The following is a 23991-nucleotide window of genomic DNA, read 5'->3' on the forward strand; positions in this document are numbered from 1 at the left end:
GGAACATTTATAGTGCAAATGAGGAGTACATAACGTCCTTGCACACTGCAAACACTTCAGGGGATCTGCTGAAACAAGGAAGCTTTTGAAAAAAGCTGACCGGAGGCCAAAATGGGAAGAGCTTGTTGGGTAGCATGGGTGTGCAGTCTTTATATCATCTTTTAATTCTAGATTCCACATAAAATGTTTGTGTCGTCATAGAAATGTGCTTTCTAATTTTTCTAGGTGACGGAGCACCATATGGGAGGAAAACTGAGACACATGCTGATTTTCCTTCTCATCATCCTGAAGGAGCCCAACATGCCAGAAGCTGACTGCAGCTGTGCACCATCATCACAATGCAAGTGCAACGAAATGGGCCTAACCAGCATCCCTGAGAACCTCCCAACATCCATCAAACTCTTAAACCTGGCAAGCAACCAGATAACAACCATTCAGAAAGGTTCTTTTCAAAAGCTTCCCATGCTAGTCTACTTAAACCTGTGTGGTAACAAGATAACAATGATTCAAGCAGGGACATTTCAAAATCTACCCAGACTAAACAAGTTGCTCCTGCATAAAAACCAGATAACAACGATTCAGCGTCATGCATTCCGTAATTTACCCCGACTAGAAAAGTTGTTCCTGTCCCACAATAAGATACAGTTGGTTAACTTTGCAAATCTGCCCCGACTGGCACAGTTGTACCTGGACAACAACAATATAACGGCAATTACGTCTCATACATTTGAAAATCTTCCCCGGCTCCAAGTTTTGGACCTCCGGTATAACGAGTTGTCTGTCATTCTCCCTTCAGCTTTTAGCTTGTTGCCATCTATTGGTACCATTGGACTTGTCTGGAACCCTTTTCAGTGTGACTGTAAGATGGCTCCTTTCAGATTGAATATCACGAAAATTCTTTTAAATATTTTCAGCCAGATAACATGTAACCAACCCCCCAAACTTCGAGGAAGAAAACTTGTAGATATTGATCCTGAAGATATTTGTAAAGAGCCAACCGCATCACCACCAACTGTTGATATCCGAACATCATCCGTAGTTTTCAACACAGAAAGCAATACAAGCCCATCTGTAAACCCTGTAGGCTTAACGTCTGCCACACAGCACCTTTTTAACCTATCGGAAACTGCTAAAACGCACGATGCCACCGTCACCTCTCGCTATCACTGGTTCTTTACACGAAATGCTGGCTCAACAGCAACTACAGAAAACACGAGCGAAACAAAAGCAACACTAAATACACCCCTTGCAATCAATTCAAACAAACCCGAATTTGTTTCAAGTTCCCTGCTACCTGTTCTCATCTGGGGTTCAATCTGGGGTTCAGTAGCTGGAATTGTACTGATTGGTGCCATCATTGTAACATTGTGGTACAAGACAAAGATCAGGTATCCTCCTTTAGGGCCGAACCACAATGTTGTTGGTGGCAACACAGCAGTTTCTGTATTGGCCAGTGATGATGATCACCAGTATGACGATATTGATAACCCAGGGCAGGGTCAGTCTCAGGCCATCACTGAATCCAACACAAACAACACAGCTACTGTAATGGCCAGTGGTGATGATCAGACAGGGCAGGGTCAGTCTCGGGCCAACTCTGTATACAACACAAACAGCACAGCTACTGTAATGGCCAGTACTAGTGGTGATGATCTGACAGGGCAGAGTCAGTCTCAGGCCAACACTGCATCCACACCAAACACCACAGCTACTGTAATGGCCAGTGGTGATAATCAGACAGGGCAGGGTCAGTCTCAGGCCAACACTGAATTCAGCACAAACTGCACAGCTACTGTAATGGCCAGTGGTGATGGCCAGACAGGGCAGGGTCAGTATCAGCCCCTAATGAAATCCAATGCCACAGATACTGTAATGACCAGTGGTGATAATCAGACAGAGCAGAGCCAGTATCAAGCCAACATTGAATCCCCAGGCTCTGGGAATCTATCTTATGGTACAGGGCCGACTGCCTCGCAACTGAATACTCTGTACAAAACAGCAACTGTAATGGCCAGGGGTCATGATCAGACAGGGCAGGGTCAGTCTCAGACCACCACTGCATCCAACACAAACACCACAGCTACTGTAATGACCAGGGGTCATAATAATATAGGGCATGGACAGTCTCATGTTAACTCCGATGAGTCTCCGACATTTGCAAATCTGTCACGTAACGAAGTGCTAGCTGCCTTACAGCCAAACCCTATGTATGTAGATGTAAAAACACCACCAAAGGACGAAGCATCTACAGAAATGGCCAATAGACATGATTAGACAGGGCAGAATCAGTCTCAAGCTAATATTTCATCTCTGAAAGTGAGGAATTTATCGCATAAGTGCTAGCTGCCTGACAGCCAAACACTATGGGGATTAAAAAACACCAAAGAAACAAACATCTACAGAAATGACCAGTGGTCATGATCAGACAGGGCAACTGAGTTGTAGTTTGTTTGCTTATAATTTCGGGAAATATAACTGAAACTAAATGTTCAGTGTAAAGAGCCTCTCAATGTTATTGATCCTTGCTAATCATTGTCCGACTATGAAAAGGGAATGAGTGTGCTTCGTAAAGTGTGGGCAATCTAATTATAATTATAAGTTTGGAGTTCCTGTATAAAAGCAAAATACGTATATTTAATTTAATTTTCAAGCACTACTTCAGATTCTGTCGAATATAAAAATAACCAATCTTCTATATTTTGACATAGTAATCGTAACTGCTAAAGCTTTTAAAACGAAAGTAGCCTTTACATAATGGTTTTACCTGTACTATCAATGCAAAAAAAGCTATCATGCAATACTAATAGCATCCTTAACTGTTGTGCTATAATGTAATAATTGTCACAGAATGTTACCGCAAAAAGGAGTGACATGAAGAAATTCATATATGAATGTGTTATGTACAAATAAGCACTCTATCAAATAACTATACGCATACATAGTATTACGTTAACAATAAATGCACTGGCCCCACATTCTGCTGTTTTTTGTGTGGTCATGTCACAAACTGAATGTGTCCTTGAATGTTATAATAATCCAGCTGGACGTACATTTTTACACTCTTTCCCACTAATATAACATCATTGTGACTATCACACTGTCCAAATAGACACTATTTATCAGCATATCTAGTAATAATTTGATTTGATTTATTGAAATTGGAACAAATGGGGCACAGGCAGCTGTTGCTGGTGTTGTGTTCCAAAACATAGAAACGAATACAGAACAGACAGTACTCTTTTTCAATTGAGTTCAGTGGAGAAAGTCGTGTAAAGTGCGTTTCCCAAGGTCACAAGATCGGTGGCATGTCAGGACTCGAACCCGGGACCTCTTGGTTCCGAATCGAGCATGCTGCCGTTGCACCACACAACCCCCATAATAATACAGCCTTCATGCAAGCTGCTGGCTCCTCTTATATTAGCTGAAAAGCACAATATGAATAATAATTTCGTTCTTAGAAAAATACTGTTTCCTACCCATTAATAATGCATATATGAAATTAAATACTCATTATTGTCATTATTGATGCTTGCTGCCACGGATATCAGCTGAGTTGCCTGGCCATCCATCCAAACCACCTCTCCATCAATCGTCAAATCCCTTTAACCATGCTTAAATATCTGCATCTCTAGATCCATCCCTCCAGCCATCCTTAGAATCATTACTTAAGGCAGAGTAGACCAGCTCACGCTGGTTTGCAGTGGTGCCCTGGGCACACATGGATAACATAATACATGGGGGTTATGTGATGCTGACATCGCTCGCAGTGATGCTGACATCGCACACGCGCAGTGACTGGGACAGGTGGAACGGAAAAGGTGAGGCTGGTGGAGGTCGAGGCCGTTAAGCATCTAAATAATCACTTTAGATTGAAATGATCTTATGTAACGGACACTTGACCCAATAATATCGCCTCCATGGAACCTACTATGACGCCAGGAATTGATTTAAAGCTGCCTTATGTAACATTAAGGACGATACAAAAATAATAAATTTTGGGTCATTTCTTTACAAAGTAAAATTAATCTACTTTACTTCTTCGTGCAAATAAGTGTCACTCAAGAGGCGACAATGTATGATTCCTTAACTAGTGTGTGTAAAAGCTGGAAACACTGTTGTAGTCCAGGTTTGTTTACATTCTAGTAGTGCGCCTGGTGTGGGCTGTTTTAGCGCCAACCATAAAAGTCAGGAATGTGAGATACTTGCACGAATATCTGTTGAAAACTGGAAGCAAAATATAATCACATTTGGGTGCAAAATGTTACATATTGCCCCTTTAAACAGTCCGTAGTTACAGTTTGCGTGTCTTGTGCTAACCGCTTGGTGGCGCATGTCACTTGTTCTGGAGCCGACAGTAAAGGTCTCCAAGGAGTGGGAGACGCAGAGTAAATAGAATGGACCTTTTAATTTGTCGCAGACTATAGCTAACGGGACCTTATATTAGAAGTGTGCAAATGTTCAATTCAGAGTGTTCAGGAGTTGCACTTTGCCTGGGTTCTGGGGTTAACTCATCGTGTGACATTTTATTGGTGTCTTTTATTCGAGAAAACAACGTCCTGACCGACATTAAGATATATATGAAATATATATCAAAGCGAAGTTTCAAAGGTATTCATTCATTCATTCATTCATTCATTCATTCATTCATTCATTCATTAGACGAAACAAGTGATATGCCCACATGCCTTGCCTCGCCCGTGAAGTCTTCATGGCATCCAAGACTTCCTTGTCACCTGTAAGATAATCCAGTTAAAGGAATACTTAAGTGTGGAGTAGGGTGTAATTAAAAAAAAAAACATTGACAGGTGTAAAGAAACGAAGAAACGCATGTATGAGTATTATGAAACACCATGTTGTTTTTTATCATTTCATTTTAACAGGGCCGCTCTTAAAAAATGAGGATTTTATTATGACCACGACAGCCGGATGTCGTCCCGACGTCAAACCTTACAGATACTCCTCCTCCCCTCCCCCCCCCCGGAAATTAGGTCTGATTAATGCACACTTCAAGGACATTTATAGCATTTATAGTGCATATAAGGACTACATTTTAACGTCCTTGCACACATTAAAAACTTAAGGAGAACGATCTCTATCCTAGATCAGTGCGCACGCGCGTTCTAACAAGGCCGCTCATAAGGCACCCTCCCACGCCCTGTTGTTTATGCAAAGGAAAAAAAACAACGCATAATACGTTTGCTTTTACATAATATATACTTTTTAAAACATCTACATTGCATCTTACTTTTATTCCAGAATTTGATAATTGTCTTTTTCAATCAAATCTTAGAAATAGGTTGCTGGTTTTTATTTTCTTAGTACGAATTAAAGTAAACATGCATCTCGAGACCTGCATCATCATTAGAATTTTAATCATGGTCATAAATATCAATGTTATTCAAATAGCCAGCTATAGACAATTAACTCCTATGTAAGGCTATATAGTATATAATCCTGGGTTGTTTGCCACACGGCATTTCGGACCAGATACCGAAGAAGGCTGACATACCCTACAAGAACAACTGTTACAGCGAGCTACACCCGAGTTCTTTCCAAGAAAGTGCCAACTGAAGCTATTCTGACTCACTAGAAAGGTACGTTTCTACATGTGGACAAATATGAAAGGTACAATTTGTAGTAAAGACAGGTTTTCAAATTTTATCCCAGGCATACGCAGATAGGCATGCAATCAGATTTATTCCCCAAGCAGACGTTATGGTGCCGTTTCGGTCTGTCAACGATGATGGTAGATGAGTGTCAGAGAAGCCTGTCTGTCAGAAAACGTTAACAGTATCTTTCATCTTAATTTCTGGTTGGGAATTATGTTAGTTCTGAAGACAGTACTAGTATCAGTGGTGTCATTGAGATTTTGTACATTTTTACATTATTCATAAGAGCGGACGTGACTCATAAGAGGGTCTAAGAAAAACAGTCCTATAATGTCTGTTTTAATGAAATGACTGAAAATAACAGGTGATGACTAAAGATCATTTTAAAGAGAAGTGTTCGCTTCTCTACTCTTCCCATTTTCTCACCCGAGGGTGCTGCAAACAGGGTCATAAAAATGAGTACACAACATGGATATTTAAGCAGCAAGTCTCAGACAATTAACATTTTCTCCATATTCTAACCATAATGATTACTTGTTTTTTTAATAAGTTGATTTTCTTGCACTTTCGTACAAAAAAAATACATAAAAGGGCAGAGATAAATTGTAGTATAAGAATTACAGTAGCAAAAAGGAGCCCGCCGAGTGCTGTTTTTCTGCACTTTTGTTTGGGCGTGGCCACGTGGGACCCTGTGTGGTTGCCGGGCTGTCCTTTACTGGTGTCTGGTGTGTCCAGAACTGTGCCTGGAACTGCTGTTAATCATGGTTCACCCTAAGCAAGACAAGGCCATTGTGTGTTAAGAACATGCGGGACCTGAGGCACGGTTCTGGATAAAACCCTCTGTTTAAACTCATTGATGGCCTGCACTGGGCAAAATTATGATGGACGCCTACATGGTAGTGGGTTTGTGCTGAAGATATTTAAAATAATGTAAATGGGGTTTTTATCATGCCCACGACAGCCGGATGTTGTATTTCATAGCCCTGCCAAAGGCTAAACCCCTACAGCTACCCCCCCACCCCCCACTCCCAAAACCGTACCTCGACCCACACCCGGAATTTTAGGTCTGGATGTTACACACTTCAGGAACATTTATAGTGCAAATGAGGAGTACATAACGTCCTTGCACACTGCAAACACTTCAGGGGATCTGCTGAAACAGGAAAGCTTTTAAAAAAAGCTGACCGGAGGCCAAAATGTGAAGAGCTTGTTGGGTAGCATAGGTGTGCAGTCTTTAAATCATCTTTTAATTCTAGATTCCACATAAAATGTTTGTGTCGTCATAGAAATGTGCTTTCTAATTTTTCTAGGTGACGGAGCACCATATGGGAGGAAAACTGAGACACATTCTGATTTTCCTTCTCATCATCCTGAAGGAGCCCAACATGCCAGAAGCTGGCTGCAGCTGTGCACCATCATCACAATGCAAGTGCACCGAAATGGGCCTCACCAGCATCCCTAAGAACCTCCCAACATCCATCAAACTCTTAAACCTGGCAAGCAACCAGATAACAACCATTCAGAAAGGTTCTTTTCAAAAGCTTCCCATGCTAGTCTACTTAAACCTGTGTGGTAACAAGATAACAATGATTCAAGCAGGGACATTTCAAAATCTACCAAGACTAAACAAGTTGCTCCTGTATAAAAACCAGATAACAACGATTCAGCGTCATGCATTCCGTAATCTACCCCGACTAGAAATGTTGTTCCTGTCCCACAATAAGATACAGTTGGTTAACTTTGCAAATCTGCCCAGACTGGCACAGTTGTACCTGGACAACAACAATATAACGGCAATTACGTCTCATACATTTGAAAATCTGCCCCGGCTGCAAGTTTTGGACCTCCGGTATAACGAGTTGTCTGTCATTCTCCCTTCAGCTTTTAGCTTGTTGCCATCTATTCGTACCATTAGACTTGCCGAGAACCCTTTTCAGTGTGACTGTAAGATGGCTCCTTTCAGAATGAATATCACGAAAATTCTTTTAAGTACGTTCAGCCAGATAACATGTAACCGACCCCCCAAACTTCGGGGAAGAAAACTTACAGATATTGATCCTGAAGATATTTGTAAAGAGCTAACTGCATCACCACCAACTGTTGATATCCGAAAATCATTCGCAGTTTGCAACACGGAAAGCAATACGAGCCCATCAGCAAATTCTGTAGGCTTAACATCTGCCACACAGCACTTTTTTAACCTATCAGAAACTGCTAAAATGCACGATGCCACCGTCAGCTCTCACCATCACTGGTTCTTTACACGAAATGCTGGCTCAACAGCAACGACAGAAAACACTAGCGAAACAAAAGCAACACTAAATACACCCCTTGCAATCAATTCAAACAAACCAGAATTTGTTTCAAGTTCCCAGCTACCTGTTCTCATCTGGGGTTCAATCTGGGGTTCAGTAGCTGGAATTGTACTGATTGGTGCCATCATTGTAACATTGTGGTACAAGACAAGGATCAGGTATGCTCCTTTAGGGCTGAATCCCAATGTTGTTGGTGGCAACACAGCAGTTTCTGTATTGTCCAGTGATGATGTTCCCCAGTATGACGATATTGACAACCCAGGGCAGGGTCAGTCTCAGGCCAACACTACATCAACCACAAACACCACAGCTACTGTAATGACGAGTGGTGATGATCATCGGTATGAGGATATCGACAGCAATCATGATCAGATAGGGCACGGTCAGTCTCAGGCCAACACTTTATCCACACCAAACAGCACAGCTACTGTAATGGCCAGTGGTGATAATCAGACAGGGCAGGGTCAGTCTCAGGCCAACACTGCATCCACCACAAACACCACAGCTACTGTAATGGCCAGTGGTGATGATCAGACGGGGCAGGGTCAGTATCAGCCCATAATGAAATCCAATACCACAGATACTGTAATGACCAGTGGTCATACTCAGACAGGGCAAGGCCAGTATCAAGCCAACGTTGAATCCTTAGGCACTGGGAATCTATCTTATGGTACAGGGCCGACTGCCTCGCAAATGAATACTCTGTACAAAACAGCAACTGTAATGGCCAGTGGTCATGAGCAGATAGGGCAGGGTCAGTCTCAGACCACCACTGCATCCAACACAAACACTACAGCTACTGTAATGACCACTGGTCATGATACTATAGAGCAGGGTCAGTCTCATGCTAACTCCGATGAATCTCCGAAAGTTGCAAATCTGTCACGTCACGAAGTGCTAGCTGCCTTACAGCCAAACCCTATGTATGAATACGTAGATGTAAAAACACCACCAAAGGACGAAGCATCTACAGAAATGGCCAATAGACATGATTAGACAGTCTCAAGCTAATATTTCATCTCTGAAAGTGAGGAATTTATCGCATAACGAAGTGCTAGCTGCCTTACAGCCAAACATTATGTAGATTTAAAAAAACACACCAAAGAAACAAACATCTACAGAAATGACCAGTGGTCATGATCAGACAGGGCAACAGAGTTGTAGTTTGTTTGCTTATAATTTCGTGAAATAGAACTTAAACTAAATGTTCAATGTAAAGAGCCTCTTGAGGCTTATTTTGTTAGAATTGTTCTGCCGTTCCCAAAAATGTTTGATGCAATCCACAGTGTGTAAGAACAGTTAATGTTATTGACCTTGGTAATCATTGTCCGACTATGAAAAGGGAATGAGTGTTTTTCGTAAAGTATGGGTAATCTAATGATGAATATAAGTTTGGAGATCTTGTATCAAAGCAAATTACATTAATTTTCATGCACTACTTCAGATTCTAGATCTGTCGAATATAAAAATCACCAATCTTCTATATTTTGAAATAGTAATAGTAACTTCTAAAAGCTTTTGAAATGATAATTGCCTTTACATAATGGTTTTGCCTGTACTATCAATGCAAAAAAATGCAAAAATCATGCAATACTAATAGAAGCCTTAACTGTATGCTGTGCTATAATGTAATAATTGTCATACATATGTTAGCACAAAAAGGAGTGACATAAGGAAAATCCATATATGAATGTGTTATGTACAAACAAGTACTCTATCAAATAAGTATACGTATACATAGTATTACGTTAACAATAAATGCACTGGCCCCACATTCTGCTGTTTTTTGTGTGGTCATGTCACAAACTGAATGTGTTCTTGAATATTATAATAATCCACCTGGACGTACGTTTTTACACTCTTTCCCACTAAGGTCAAGATAACATCATTGTGACTACCACACTGTCCAAATAGACACTATTCATCAGCATATCTAGTAATAATTTGATTTGATTTGATTTATTGCAACACATAGGGCACAGGCAGCTGTTGCTGGTGTTGTGTCCCAAACACAGAAACGAATACTGGACAGACAATACTAATTTTCACTTGAGTTCAGTGGAGAAAGCGGTGTAAAGTGCCTTTCCCAAGGTCAAAAGATCGGTGGCATCTCAGGACTCGAACCCGAGACCTCTTGGTTCCGAATCGAGCACGCTGCCGTTGCACCACACGACCCCCATAATAATACAGCCTTCATGCAAGCTGCTGGCTCCTCTTATGATAGCTGAAAAAGCACTATCACAATATGAGTAATCATTTCGTTCTTGGAAAAATACTGTTTCCTACCCACTAATAATGCATATATGAAAATAAATACTCATACTGAGTCATTATTGATGCTTGCTGCCATGGATATTAGCTGCATATATGTTGCCTGGCCATCCATCCAAACCACCTCTCCATCAATCGTCAAATCCCTTTAACCATGCTTAAATATCTGCATCCCTAGATCCATCCCTCCAGCCATCCTTAGAATCATTACTTAAGGCAGAGTAGACCAGCTCACACTGGTTTGCAGTGGTGCCCTGGGCACACATGGAAAACATAATACATGGGGGTTATGTGATGCTGACATCGCTCGCAGTGATGCTGACATCGCACACGCGCAGTGACTGGGACAGGTGGAACGGAAAAGGTGAGGCTGGTGGAGGTCGAGGCCGTTAAGCATTTGAATAATCACTGTATATAGATGTTCATAATATAAATATGACCCAATAATATCGCCTCCATGGAACCTACTATGACGCCAGGAATTGATTTAAAGCTGCCTTATGTAACATTAAGGACGATACAAAAGAAATAAATTTTGGGTCATTTCTTTACAAAGTAAAATTAATCTACTTTACTTCTTCGTGCAAATAAGTGTCATTCAAGAGGCGACAATGTATGATTCCTTAACTAGTGTGTGTAAAAGCTGGAAACACTGTTGTAGTCCATGTTTGTTTACATTCTAGTAGTGCGCCTGGTGTGGGCTGTTTTAGCGCCAACCATAAAAGTCAGGAATGTGAGATATTTGCACGAATATCTGTTGAAAATTGGAAGCAAAATATAATCACATTTGGGTGCATAATATTACATATTGCCCCTTTAAACAGTCCGTAGTTACAGTTTGCGTGTCTTGTGCTAACCGCTTGGTGGCGCATGTCACTTGTTCTGGAGCCGACAGTAAAGGTCTCCAAGGAGTGGGAGACTCAGAGTAAATAGAATGGTCCTTTTCATTTGTCGCAGACTATAGCTAACGGGGCCTTATATTAGAAGTGTGCAAATGTTCAATTCAGAGTGTTCAGGAGTTGCACTTTGCCTGGGTTCTGGGGTTAACTCATCGTGTGACATTTTATTGGTGTCTTTTATTCGAGAAAACAACGTCCTGACCGACATTAAGATATATATGAAATATATATGAAAGCGAAGTTTCAAAGGTATTCATTCATTCATTCATTCATTCATTCATTCATTCATTCATTCATTCATTCATTCATTCATTCATTCATTCATTCATTCATTCATTCATTAGACGAAACAAGTGATATGCCCACATGCCTTGCCTCGCCCGTGAAGTCTTCATGGCATCCAAGACTTCCTTGTCACCTGTAAGATAATCCAGTTAAAGGAATACTAAAGTGAGGAGTAGGGTGTGATTCAAAAAGTATTGGCAGGTGTTAAGAAACAAAGAAACGCACTGTATGAGCATTATGAAAAGAAGAAAAGGAGATAGATTTTATGAATAGCATTGTTGTTTTTTATTATCTTATTTTCAGAACGAATTTGTCGAAAAATGTCTAAGGTTAGTGCCCACGCGTTCTAACAGGGCCGGTCTTCAAAAATGAGGATTTTATTATGACCACGACAGCCGTATGTCGTCCCGACGTCAGAGCCGAGCCAAAGGCTTTACCCTTACAGCTACCCCCTCCCCCGCCGAACTTAGGTCTGGTTGATGCACTCTTCAATGACATCTATAGCATTTATAGTGCATACAAGGACTTCATTTAACGTCCTTGCACACTTCAAACACTTATGGAGAACGATCTCAATCCTAGATCAGTGCGCACGCGCGTTCTAATAATGCCGCTCACGCTCTGTTGTTTATGCAAGGAAAAAAACAACAACGAATAACACGTTTGCTTTTACATAATATAAACTTATTTAGCAATCTACATTGCATCTTACTTTCATGCCAGAATTTGATATGCTTGTCTTTTTCAATCAAATCTTAGAAATCTGTTCCTTGTTTTTTTATATTTTTTTGTACAAATTTAAGGAAACATGCATCTGGAGACCTGCATCATAATTAGAATTTTAATCATGGTCATAAATATCTATATTATTCAAATAGCCAGCTATAGACAATTAACTCCTATGTAAGACTATATACTATATAATCCTGGGTTGTTTGTGACACGGCATTTCGGATCAGCTACCGAAGAAGGCTGACATACCCTACAAGAACAACTGTTACGGCGAGCTGTGCCCGAGTTCTTTCCAAGAAAGTGCCAACTGAAGCTATTCTGACTCGCTAGAAAGGTACGTTTCTACCTGTGGACAAATATGAAAGGTACAATTTGTAGTAAAGACAGCTTTTCAAATTTTATCCCAGGCATACGCAGATAGGCATGCAATCAGATTTTTATTCCCCAAGCAGATGTTAGGATGCCGTTTCAGTCTGTCAACGATTTAGGTGAGTGTCAGAGAAGCCTGGCCGTAAGAAAACGTTAACAGTATCTTTCATCTTAATTTCTGGTTGGAGATTATGTTAGTTCTAAAGACAGTACTAGTATCAGTGGTGTCTTCAAGATTTTGTACATTTTTACATTAATCATAAGAGTAGGTGGATAAGTCTTGTGGACAGTTTAGTTGCCCCGACGGCAGGACAGACTGCTATGGGACCGGTGAGGTGAGATGAGAGTGCACGTGACTGATAAGAGAGTCTACGAAAACAGTTCTACAATTGCCTTTTTAAATGATATGACAGAAAATAACGATGACTAAAAATCATTTTAAAGAAAACTGTTCAATTCCCTACTCCTCTGCTCATTTCCTCGCCCGAGGGTGCTGTAAGCAGGGTATAATAAGGGGTACACAGCATGGAGACTCAAGCAGCAATTCTCAGATAATTAACATATTCTCCATATTTTAACCATTACATTTTTTACATTTTTTTAATATGTTGATTTTCTTGCACTTTCGTAGTATTTTTCTTCAATTGGGCAAAGAATTAAGATAGCAAAAAGGAGCCCGCCGAGTGCTCTTTTCTGCACTTTTGTTTGGGCGTGGCCGCGTGGGACCCTGTGTGGTTGCCGGGCTGTCCTTAACTGGTGTCTGGTGTGTCCAGAACTGTGCCTGTTAATCATGGTTCACCCCAAGCACGGAACGAGACAAGGCCCTTTTGTGTCCAAAACTGTGCTTAGTCCCAAGCACGGAACGGGACAAGGCCATTGTGTGTCCAGAACATGCGGGACCTGAGGCATGGTTCTGGATAAAACCCTCTGTTTAAACTCATTGATGGCCTGCACTGGGTAAAATTATGATGGACGCCTACATGGTAGTGGGTTTGTGCTGAAGATATTTAAAAAAATGTCAATGGGGTTTTTATTATGCCCACGACAGCCGGATGTTGTATTTCATAGCCCTGCCAAAGGCTAAACCTCTACAGCTAAACCCCCCCCCCCCCACTACCAAAACCGTACCTCGACCCACACCCGGAATTTTAGGTCTGGATGTTACACACTTCAGGAACATTTATAGTGCAAACAAGGGAAATCGTAGATTTCAAATCTCCGGGTTTTTTTGTGTTCTATTGGTTTAGGTTATTTGTTTGTGTGTAGTATGAAAGTTATGTGCGTAATATGTTTGTATGTGTTTGATGGCTACTGACGGTTGGTTCGGTATGGACTGTTGATTAACGTGTCTCACAGTCTGACAGCCTGCACCGTCACCCGCGCCATTACCCCCGCCGTCATCCCGCGCCGTCATTGCTGCGCCGTCACCCAAAATTTTTATCGGAACCAGACACCCCTCTGTTTGACCCCTTTTGAATGCTAAGACCCAAAACTGCAACCGCCCCATTCCTTAACAACATGGTAATTACCATTTTCAGCATGGCGGGGGTGTCCGGAGCACTTAAAAACCTTTTATTTCGACGCCCATAAACACATATGCAATTAAACAAAAACGTTCTGCATCATCTGCAGCCCAATAGCAATACGTATACCGAACCACAGACAAATCCGTCCAGCCGATCGCGAGAAACAACTGCTGACAGAAATGTTTCGAACCATAGTAATACCTCCTCGCGGAAGGATATCTCCTTCCCCGGAGGTAATGAGGAGTACATAACGTCTTTGCACACTGCAATCACTTCAGGGGATCTGCTGAAACAAGAAAGCTTTTAAAAAAAGCTGACCGGAGGCCAAAATGTGAAGAGCTTGTTGGGTAGCATAGGTGTGCAGTCTTTAAATCATCTTTTAATTCTAGATTCCACATAAAATGTTTGTGTCGTCATAGAAATGTGCTTTCTAATTTTTCTAGGTGACGGAGCACCATATGGGAGGAAAACTGAGACACGTGCTGATTTTCCTTCTCATCCTCCTGAAGGAGCCCAACATGCCAGAAGCTGGCTGTAGCTGTGCACCATCATCACAATGCAAGTGCACCGAAATGGGCCTAACCAGCATCCCTGAGAACCTCCCAACATCCATCAAACTCTTAAACCTGGCAAGCAACCAGATAACAACCATTCAGAAAGGTTCTTTTCAAAAGCTTCCCATGCTAGTCTACTTAAACCTGTGTGGTAACAAGATAACAATGATTCAAGCAGGGACATTTCAAAACTTACCCAGACTAAACAAGTTGCTCCTGCATAAAAACCACATAACAACGATTCAGCGTCATGCATTCCGTAATCTACCCCGACTAGAAAAGTTGTACCTGTCCCACAATAAGATACAGTTGGTTAACTTTGCAAATCTGCCCAGACTGGCACAGTTGTACCTGGACAACAACAATATAACGACCATTCCGTCTCATACATTTGAAAATCTTCCCCGGCTTCACAGTTTGGACCTCCGGTATAACGAGTTGTCTGTCATTCTCCCTTCAGCTTTTAGCTTGTTGCCATCTATTGGTACCATTGGACTTGTCGGGAACCCTTTTCAGTGTGACTGTAAGATGGCTCCTTTCAGATTGAATATCACGAAAATTCTTTTAAATATTTTCAGCCAGATAACATGTTCCCAACCCCCTAAACTTCGAGGAAGAAAACTTACAGATATTGATCCTAAAGATATTTGTAAAGAGCCAACCGCATCACCACCAACTGTTGATATCCGAACATCATCCTTAATTTGGAACACAGAAAGCAATACTAGCCCATCTGTAAATCCTGTAGGCTTAACATCTGCCACAAAGCACTTTTTTAACCTATCGAAAACTGCTAAAACGCACGATGCCACCGTCAGCTCTCGCTATCACTGGTTCTTTACACGAAATGCTGGCTCAACAGCAACTGCAGAAAACACTAGCGAAACAAAAGCAACACTAAACACACCCCTTGCAATCAATTCAAACAAACCCGAATTTGTTTCAAGTTCCCAGCTACCTGTTCTCATCTGGGCTTCAATCTGGGGTTCAGTAGCTGGAATTGTACTGATTGGTGCCATCATTGTAACATTGTGGTACAAGACAAAGATCAGGTATCCTCTTTTAGGGCCGAACCCCAATGTTGTTGGTGGCAACACAGCAGTTTCTGTATTGGCCAGTGGTGATGTTCCCCAGTATGACGATATTGACAACCCAGGGCAGGGTCAGTCTCAGGCCAACACTGAATCCAGCACAAACAGTACAGCTACTGTAATGGCCAGTGGTGATGATCAGACGGGGCAGGGTCAGTATCAGCCCATAATGAAATCCAATACCACAGATACTGTAATGACCAGTGGTCATACTCAGACAGGGCAAGGCCAGTATCAAGCCAACGTTGAATCCTTAGGCACTGGGAATCTATCTTATGGCACAGGGCCGACATCCTCGCAACTGAATACTCTGTACAAAACAGCAACTGTAATGGCCAGGGGTCATGATCAGATAGGGCAGGGTCAGTCTCAGACCACCACTGCATCCAACACAAACACCACAGCTACTGTAATGACCAGGGGTCATGATCAGATAGGGCAGGGTCAGCCCCAGACCACCACTGCATCCAACACAAACACCACAGCTACTGTAATGACCAGGGGTCATGATAATATAGGGCATGGAAAGTCTCATGTTAACTCTCCGGCATTTGCAAATCTGTCACGTAACGAAGTGCTAGCTGCCTTACAGCCAAACCCTATGTATGTAGATGTAAAAACACCACCAAAGGACGAAGCATCTACAGAAATGGCCAATAAACATGATTAGATAGTCTCAAGCTAATATTCAATCTCTGAAAGCGAGGGTTTTATCACATAACGAAGTATTAGCTGCCTGACAGCCAAACACTATGTTAGTAAACTATGTAGATGTAAAAATATCAAAGAATCCAACATCTACAAAAATGACCAGTGGTCATGATCAGACAGGACAGGGTCAGCTAATATTCAATCTCTGAAAGTGGGGGATTTATCACATAACGAAGTGCTAGCTGCCTTACAGCCAAACATTATGTAGTTAAAAACACACACCAAAGAAACAAACATCCACAGAAATGACCAGTGGTCATGATCAGACAGGGCAACAGAGTTGTAGTTTGTTTGCTTATAATTTCGGGAAATATAACTTTAACTAAATGTTCAATGTAAAGAGCCTCTTGAGGCTTATTTTGTTAGAATTGTTCTGCCGTTCCCAAAAATGTTTGATGCAATTCACAGTGTGTAAGAACAGTTAATGTTATTGACCTTGGTAATCATTGTCCGACTATGAAAAGGGACTGAGTGTTTTTCGTAAAGTATGGGTAATCTAATAATGAATATAAGTTTGGAGATCTTGTATCAAAGCAAATTACATTAATTTTCATGTATTACTTCAGATTCTAGATCTGTCGAATATAAAAATCACCAATCTTCTATATTTTGAAATAGTAATAGTAACTTCTAAAAGCTTTTGAAATGATAATTGCCTTTACATAATGGTTTTGCCTGTACTATCAATGCAAAAAAATGCAGAAATCATGCAATACTAATAGAAGCCTTAACTGTATGTTGTGCTATAATGTAATAATTGTCATACATATGTTAGCACAAAAAGGAGTGACATAAGGAAAATTCATATATGAATGTGTTATGTACAAATAAGTACTCTATCAAATAAGTATACGTATACATAGTATTACGTTAACAATAAACGCACTGGCCCCACATTCTGCTGTTTTTTGTGTGGTCATGTCACAAACTGAATGTGTTCTTGAATGTTATAATAATCCAGCTGGAAGTACGTTTTTACACTCTTTCCCACTAATATAACATCATTGTGACTGGCACACTGTCCAAATAGACACTATTCATCAGCATATCTAGTAATAATTTGATTTGATTTGATTTATTGCAACACATGGGGCACAGGCAGCTGTTGCTGGTGTTGTGTCCCAAACACAGAAACGAATACTGGACAGACAATACTAATTTTCACTTGAGTTCAGTGGAGAAAGTGGTGTAAAGTGCCTTTTCCAAGGTCACAAGATCGGTGGCATGTCAGGACTCGAACCCGGGACCTCTTGGTTCCGAGTCGAGCACGCTGGTTTGCAGTGGTGCCCTGGGCACACATGGACAACATAATACATGGGGGTTATGTGATGCTGACATCGCTCGCAGTGATGCTGACATCGCACACGCGCAGTGACTGGGACAGGTGGAACGGAAAAGGTGAGGCTGGTGGAGGTCGAGGCCGTTAAGCATCTAAATAATCACTTTATATATTCATATGTAACGGACACGTGACCCAATAATATTGTTTCCATGGAACGTTGAGTCAAGAATATTGATTTAAAGTTGCGTTTTATAACATTAAGAACGATACAAAAAGGCTTTTTGCCTTCGCCAAATTTTTTTATGCTTTCAGTAGCGTTTGTCCATCTGTCCGTTTGTTTGTTTGTCTGTTTGTTTGTTTGTTTGTCTGTCTGTGCACAGCATAACTCAAGAAGCTTAATATGCATTGTCATGATACTTGGTAGGTACGTAGGTCTTGATGAAACCTAGAAATGGGATTTTGGGTGGAGAATATGATCAACTGTTGAAATCCATGCAAATAAGGCACTTATTTGCGAAATCAATTATTAGAATCGTATAATTCGTCAACCGGAAGGGTTAACATCATTTGGAAAAGGTATGAGGTCGTTGAACTCTTGTCTATCATTTCTTTACAAAGTACTAGTAAGATAAATCGATCCTACTTCATTGCAGATAAGTGTCATTCAAGAAGCAGTCGAAATATCCAATACAGAGTGAAGACTGAATATTACGCTGATGCCACTCTGTATATGAAGCTTATGTTCCAGATTCGAAATAATTACTAACAGTTCATAGGTAGACAATAATAGACAAAAACCGTACGGCTTATAACATGACCAACAATTTATTAAACACCGTGAACAGACACATACAACACGACCTAAGCATGTTTACCTAGTCAACTCTTGGGAACACACATTGCCGTAACGCCGCCTTGCGGCAAAGTGTAAGCCGACTGCATCACCGGTACCCGTGATGAAGGCGGCTGTTCCCCAAACATTTGCTACAGATACTCGTAGGTTGTGTTATAAGTACAGTGTTATATACTCCTGACAAACAGTTGTTGTAGGTAAGGTTGGGGGATGTGCTCGAGCGTTTGAAAACTAAAGAGCGACAACAATAATTTTGTCTTTGGTCGAACTACCTTCCTTTACTATAACAAAGGAAGGCAGGATACTTCACATTTAATTCGACAGCCAATCTCACTCATTCCAGTACTTGCTTATAATTCCTTCTAAAAGACCTTTCTTAAATATCTCCATACATCATAAACATTACTAACTGCCTTTTTTCCTTCCGTGGTGGTCAGACAAAACCCATTGTCACTCTGGTTTCTTTTGTTACGGGGTCAAAGAGGGTTGCTTAGAGAAGTCGCCTTGAGGCAGAATGACACTGATAAATTGCTTTTGAACAGAGATAGCTACAATTTGGTACAAATAGTTCTTAAAAAGATAGGGAAATATTTAGAAGCACTTGCGGTGGACAATGGCGGGGCCGGACTCGTCGTACTCCTGCTTGGCGATCCACATCTGCTGGAAGGTGGACAGGGAGGCCAGGATGGAGCCGCCGATCCACACGGAGTACTTCCTCTCGGGAGGAGCGACGATCTTGATCTTCATGGTGCTGGGGGCCAGGGCGGTGACTTCCTTCTGCAGACGGTCGGCCAGGCCGGGGTACATGCTGGAGCCGCCGGACAGCACGTTGTTGGCGTACAGGTCCTTACGGATGTCGATGTCGCACTTCATGATGCTGTTGTAGGTGCCCTCGTGGATGCCGGCAGACTCCATGCCGATGAAGGAAGGCTGGAACAGGGTCTCGGGGCAGCGGAACCTCTCGTTGCCGACGGTGATGACCTGTCCGTCCGGCAGCTCGTAGCTCTTCTCCAGGCTGGAGGTGGCGGCGGCGGTGGCCATCTCCTGCTCGAAGTCCAGGGCGATGTAGCAAAGCTTCTCCTTCACGTCACGGACGATTTCTCTCTCGGCTGAGGACAGACAAGCCAAGAATTCGCCAGTCTTCTTAACAACACGAGGGTTCTGTTTTTTTCTGATACACTTTAGCCTTGTAGGAGGAGACCTACCCTTAATTAGAATTTGCCATTTTACAATTGTAAGACCCAGTTATTAAAATGGCGTTAAACTTCACCATGTTTTATAAAAAGAAGGATGGCTGCTTACCCGTTGTGACAAAGGAGTATCCGCGCTCGGTCAGGATCTTCATCAGGTAGTCTGTCAGGTCCCGGCCGGCCAGGTCCAGACGCAGGATGGCGTGCGGCAGGGCGTAGCCTTCATAGATGGGCACGTTGTGGGTGACTCCATCGCCGGTGTCCAGCACGATACCGGTGGTGCGGCCGGAGGCGTAGAGAGACAAGACGGCCTGGATGGCCACGTACATGGCCGGGGTGTTGAAGGTCTCGAACATGATCTGGGTCATCTTCTCCCTGTTGGCCTTGGGGTTGAGGGGAGCCTCGGACAGCAGCACGGGGTGCTCTTCGGGGGCCACACGCAGCTCGTTGTAGAAGGTGTGGTGCCAGATCTTCTCCATGTCGTCCCAGTTGGTGACGATGCCGTGCTCGATGGGATACTTGGTGGTCAGGATGCCTCTCTTGCTCTGCGCCTCGTCACCGACATAGGCGTCCTTCTGTCCCATGCCGACCATGACGCCCTGGTACCTGGGGCGGCCCACGATGGACGGGAAGACGGCCCTGGGCGCGTCGTCGCCCGCAAAGCCGGCCTTGCACATGCCGGAGCCATTGTCGACGACGAGAGCAGCAACCTCCTCTTCGCACATGATGGAGAGTTAATCTGGTAGAACCACTGGAACTGGGAGAAGAACCTGGCAAATCTTGGACCGCAGTGAAGAACAGGACGGTCTGGTCCGGTATATATACACCGAAGACTGAAGTTTTTTAGAAACGCTTTCGTAGAAGTAGCGCCCGTATTTAGACATTATTTACCATTGTCTCCTGGTTTGGTTCTTACACCCTACAGCAGACTGTCTAGTGTGTAAATTCTTGCTGCTGGGTGGGAAGTGGAATGTTTGTACTTTATCCTTGGGTGGACTGCAATCGTGCCTAACATACCACTTACTCTTTCTTTCTCTTTCAACTCTTCACAGTTTAGTACTGAGCTTCAAGCAGCTCGTTGCTACCCCAACGACAAGACAATGGAGGTTTCTGACTGGGCATACATAATGTGATTGGACTAACAGTATGTACATGTATTAAGATGGAATAACATAGAGGACTCTAATATTGAGATAAAGTTTAACAAGAAACTCGATAAATACTAGAAAAGGTTATATGTTGCTACTGTGACTTAATCCTGTAAAATACATTTGTCAGACATAACACAGAGTGTAAGAAGATGAAGAAAGACTGAATGCAGCTGCGGGACAGTTGATGAGTGCAGAGGCAGAATACAGTTGAGGAGAGAGAGAGATTACGATTGTCTATTTAGTGCCCGCTAGAACTGCAATTTGGCGCAACACATCGGCTTTCTAGGCGCCTAGACACATAGTATCTGCTTGCTATACAAAAGGATTTGTGATACCTTAACCATGTATGTTTTTACAAGCATCACGCTTCTAGTGGTCCCTGGTGTCCGTATGTTGACGAACTCCACTCTACAATAGTTGCGGGTAAAATGCATTCTTGCAATGGGTTGAAAACACTGGGCCTTGTTCTGGTGAGCGTTCCCTCTCCTTTTCTGGGCTTGCTCATGGTACTTATTGGTTGCTATGTCTAACGCATTGTTTGTAATTTCGTACTTCATGAGCAGTCTGAGTTTTACCATTCGCTCTGACTTGTAATGACTTCTACTGTAGATTTTCTTATGCTGAGGTCACATTTCCAAACCGGGCCCCCACCTTATGGAACAAAAAGGTATGATATAAAAGACAATAAAGCACAAAAGTATTAAAAAAAATAAAAATGTGAACTGTTTGTGTATATTATTGATATAAATTGTTGATTTTTCGTTAATCGAAACAACCCGGCCGGGCCCAGCTTTGAAATGTAACCGTCTGGACGACGCTAGTATGGCACATGCTCTCTCACGGTCCAGAAATGAGTTCTAAGCGCAGTTGCTACCTGTTCAGTAACGCCGCGACACATTGTCTCTACTAGAAGTATCCATAAGAAATTTATGACGTTTTTTTCCGCCAAGCCAACACTTTTCCACGATAGTACAAGGCTTGTGTGCCCCATGGTTTTTAATACAGAAACAGGTGGTTGGCTTTCAAGTCCATGCTGTTCCTGGGCGTTCCGGGTGTGGCCCAGGTAGTGACGTGATTTTAAAACAACTATACATCACCACAATTTATTTGTTTCCTCCCGGTGTCTGTTGGCATTCAACAGAGTCAACGTCAATATAATGTTAAACCTTGTCCTGCTGGCATTTTACACAATATTTTCAGTAACTTCATGTCCTAATCAGGTCATGGACCCCTGACTCTTTTTTCCCCTGCGTTGGCGTAGTTACTTCCGCATTCGTTGCGTTTCGATGCGGTGTGATGCGTTGCACAAGAAGTACCCCCAAATCGTACGTATACAGGGTGCTATATAGATGTTACGGTAACTGTATGTGCAACCCAACAATTGTTAGGCGCCGCCGGACTAGGGTTTTAATATGAGGCCCTGGTTTTGGTCGATTTCGCGGTCAATTTTTCTACGATCGATATATAGGTGTTTACTATATGTATCATTCCTCGCCTTGTATTGGGCTGTACTCCTTGCTTGACATCCTCCATTTGTTTTGCTGATCCTCATGCATGGTTTGTCTTGTATGAATTGTGTGCCGTGTGTGGACGCATACTCATCAAACAGGACCTTATGTCATCAACTGTAACATCTTCGGTTAAACAGTCACCTAACATAGAAAGGATTATGTAACTGTTGCTGAAAGCTGTAGGAATAGTTGACAACTAACCAAAGACTGATCACAACAATATAACTTATTAGATGACACATACTTTAATATTCAGCTGTCAGTTGAAAAACATAAACAACAAACATTCAGGACATAAATTAAGGGGTGCATGGGCCGAATTGCCTCGTCTTCTTATCACAAACATGGTATTCATTCCTGTTGCCTTACTCCATCTCTTCCGTTGACAAGATTGTCCCCTTTAGTATAAATCAGGATCCAGTGATCGTAAAATTGGACAACATTTTCGTTTTGCAGACTCATCTGACTTCCTGTCAATAACTGTCTTTCTTGTATAAACAATAGAACCTATACATGTATCAGACAAACAAAACATACAGTTCACTCTCTGACTCCTTCACTTGTAACTTCAGGAAAACATCCCTCTACAAGAGCTGCGTTGCGTTCGAACAGGGGTGGCGAAAATCTGGTACAAGTTCTTACAAATTTAAAGGACAGGGGCATGTTTAGAAGCACTTGCGGTGGACAATGGCGGGGCCGGACTCGTCGTACTCCTGCTTGGCGATCCACATCTGCTGGAAGGTGGACAGGGAGGCCAGGATGGAGCCGCCGATCCAGACGGAGTACTTCCTCTCGGGAGGAGCGACGATCTTGATCTTCATGGTGCTGGGGGCCAGGGCGGTGACTTCCTTCTGCAGACGGTCGGCCAGGCCGGGGTACATGCTGGAGCCGCCGGACAGCACGTTGTTGGCGTACAGGTCCTTACGGATGTCGATGTCGCACTTCATGATGCTGTTGTAGGTGCCCTCGTGGATGCCGGCAGACTCCATCCCGATGAAGGAAGGCTGGAACAGGGTCTCGGGGCAGCGGAACCTCTCGTTGCCGACGGTGATGACCTGTCCGTCCGGCAGCTCGTAGCTCTTCTCCAGGCTGGAGGTGGCGGCGGCGGTGGCCATCTCCTGCTCGAAGTCCAGGGCGATGTAGCACAGCTTCTCCTTCACGTCACGGACGATTTCTCTCTCGGCTGAGGACAGACAAGCCAAGAATTCGTCAGTCTTCTTACAAACACGAGGGTTTTTCTGATACAGTTTAGCCTGATAAGAGGAGGCTTACTTTAAAATTCAGATTTGTGTATTCATTGTAAGACCCAGCAATCAATATGGCGTAAAACTTCACCATGTTTTATAGAAAGAAGGATGCCAGCTTACCCGTTGTGACGAAGGAGTATCCGCGCTCGGTCAGGATCTTCATCAGGTAGTCTGTCAGGTCCCGGCCGGCCAGGTCCAGACGCAGGATGGCGTGCGGCAGGGCGTAGCCTTCATAGATGGGCACGTTGTGGGTGACTCCGTCGCCGGTGTCCAGCACGATACCAGTGGTGCGGCCGGAGGCGTAGAGAGACAAGACGGCCTGGATGGCCACGTACATGGCCGGGGTGTTGAAGGTCTCGAACATGATCTGGGTCATCTTCTCCCCTGTTTGGGCC

General features: G+C 42.8%; 3 protein-coding genes across 3 annotated transcripts in view; 2 read left to right on the forward strand and 1 right to left on the reverse strand.

Moving 5' to 3' along the window:
• Positions 1–261: 261 nt before the first annotated feature.
• LOC109479696 (leucine-rich repeat-containing G-protein coupled receptor 4-like) lies at positions 262–929 on the forward strand. Its single transcript, XM_019781687.1, has 2 exons — positions 262–780; positions 915–929. The coding sequence occupies exons 1-2, from the start codon at positions 262–264 to the stop codon at positions 927–929; spliced, it is 534 nt and encodes a 177-aa protein (XP_019637246.1).
• Positions 930–1527: 598 nt separating this feature from the next.
• LOC109479697 (cell wall protein IFF6-like) lies at positions 1528–8920 on the forward strand (the record flags this gene model as incomplete). Its single annotated transcript, XM_019781688.1, has 3 exons — positions 1528–2138; positions 2392–2430; positions 8149–8920. Coding segments are annotated over 3 exons (1422 nt in total), but the record flags the coding sequence as incomplete, so codon positions are not given.
• A 9530-nt stretch (positions 8921–18450) lies between these two features.
• The window catches only part of LOC109479699, a 6448-nt gene continuing 907 nt past the window's right edge, over positions 18451–23991 (reverse strand). Inside the window, exons 2-5 of the mRNA XM_019781689.1 lie at positions 23717–23967; positions 23018–23532; positions 19800–20421; positions 18451–19606 (exon numbers count right to left, since the gene is read on the reverse strand). Of these exons, the coding sequence (XP_019637248.1) occupies positions 19089–19606; positions 19800–20421; positions 23018–23532; positions 23717–23967 (1906 nt within the window). The 3' untranslated portion in view covers positions 18451–19088. The remainder of the gene's footprint in view (positions 19607–19799; positions 20422–23017; positions 23533–23716; positions 23968–23991) is intronic.

The sequence above is a fragment of the Branchiostoma belcheri genome, unplaced genomic scaffold, assembly GCF_001625305.1.
Source record: "Branchiostoma belcheri isolate BF01 breed outbred unplaced genomic scaffold, Haploidv18h27 scaffold5, whole genome shotgun sequence".
Classification (NCBI taxonomy): Eukaryota; Metazoa; Chordata; class Leptocardii; order Amphioxiformes; family Branchiostomatidae; genus Branchiostoma; species Branchiostoma belcheri.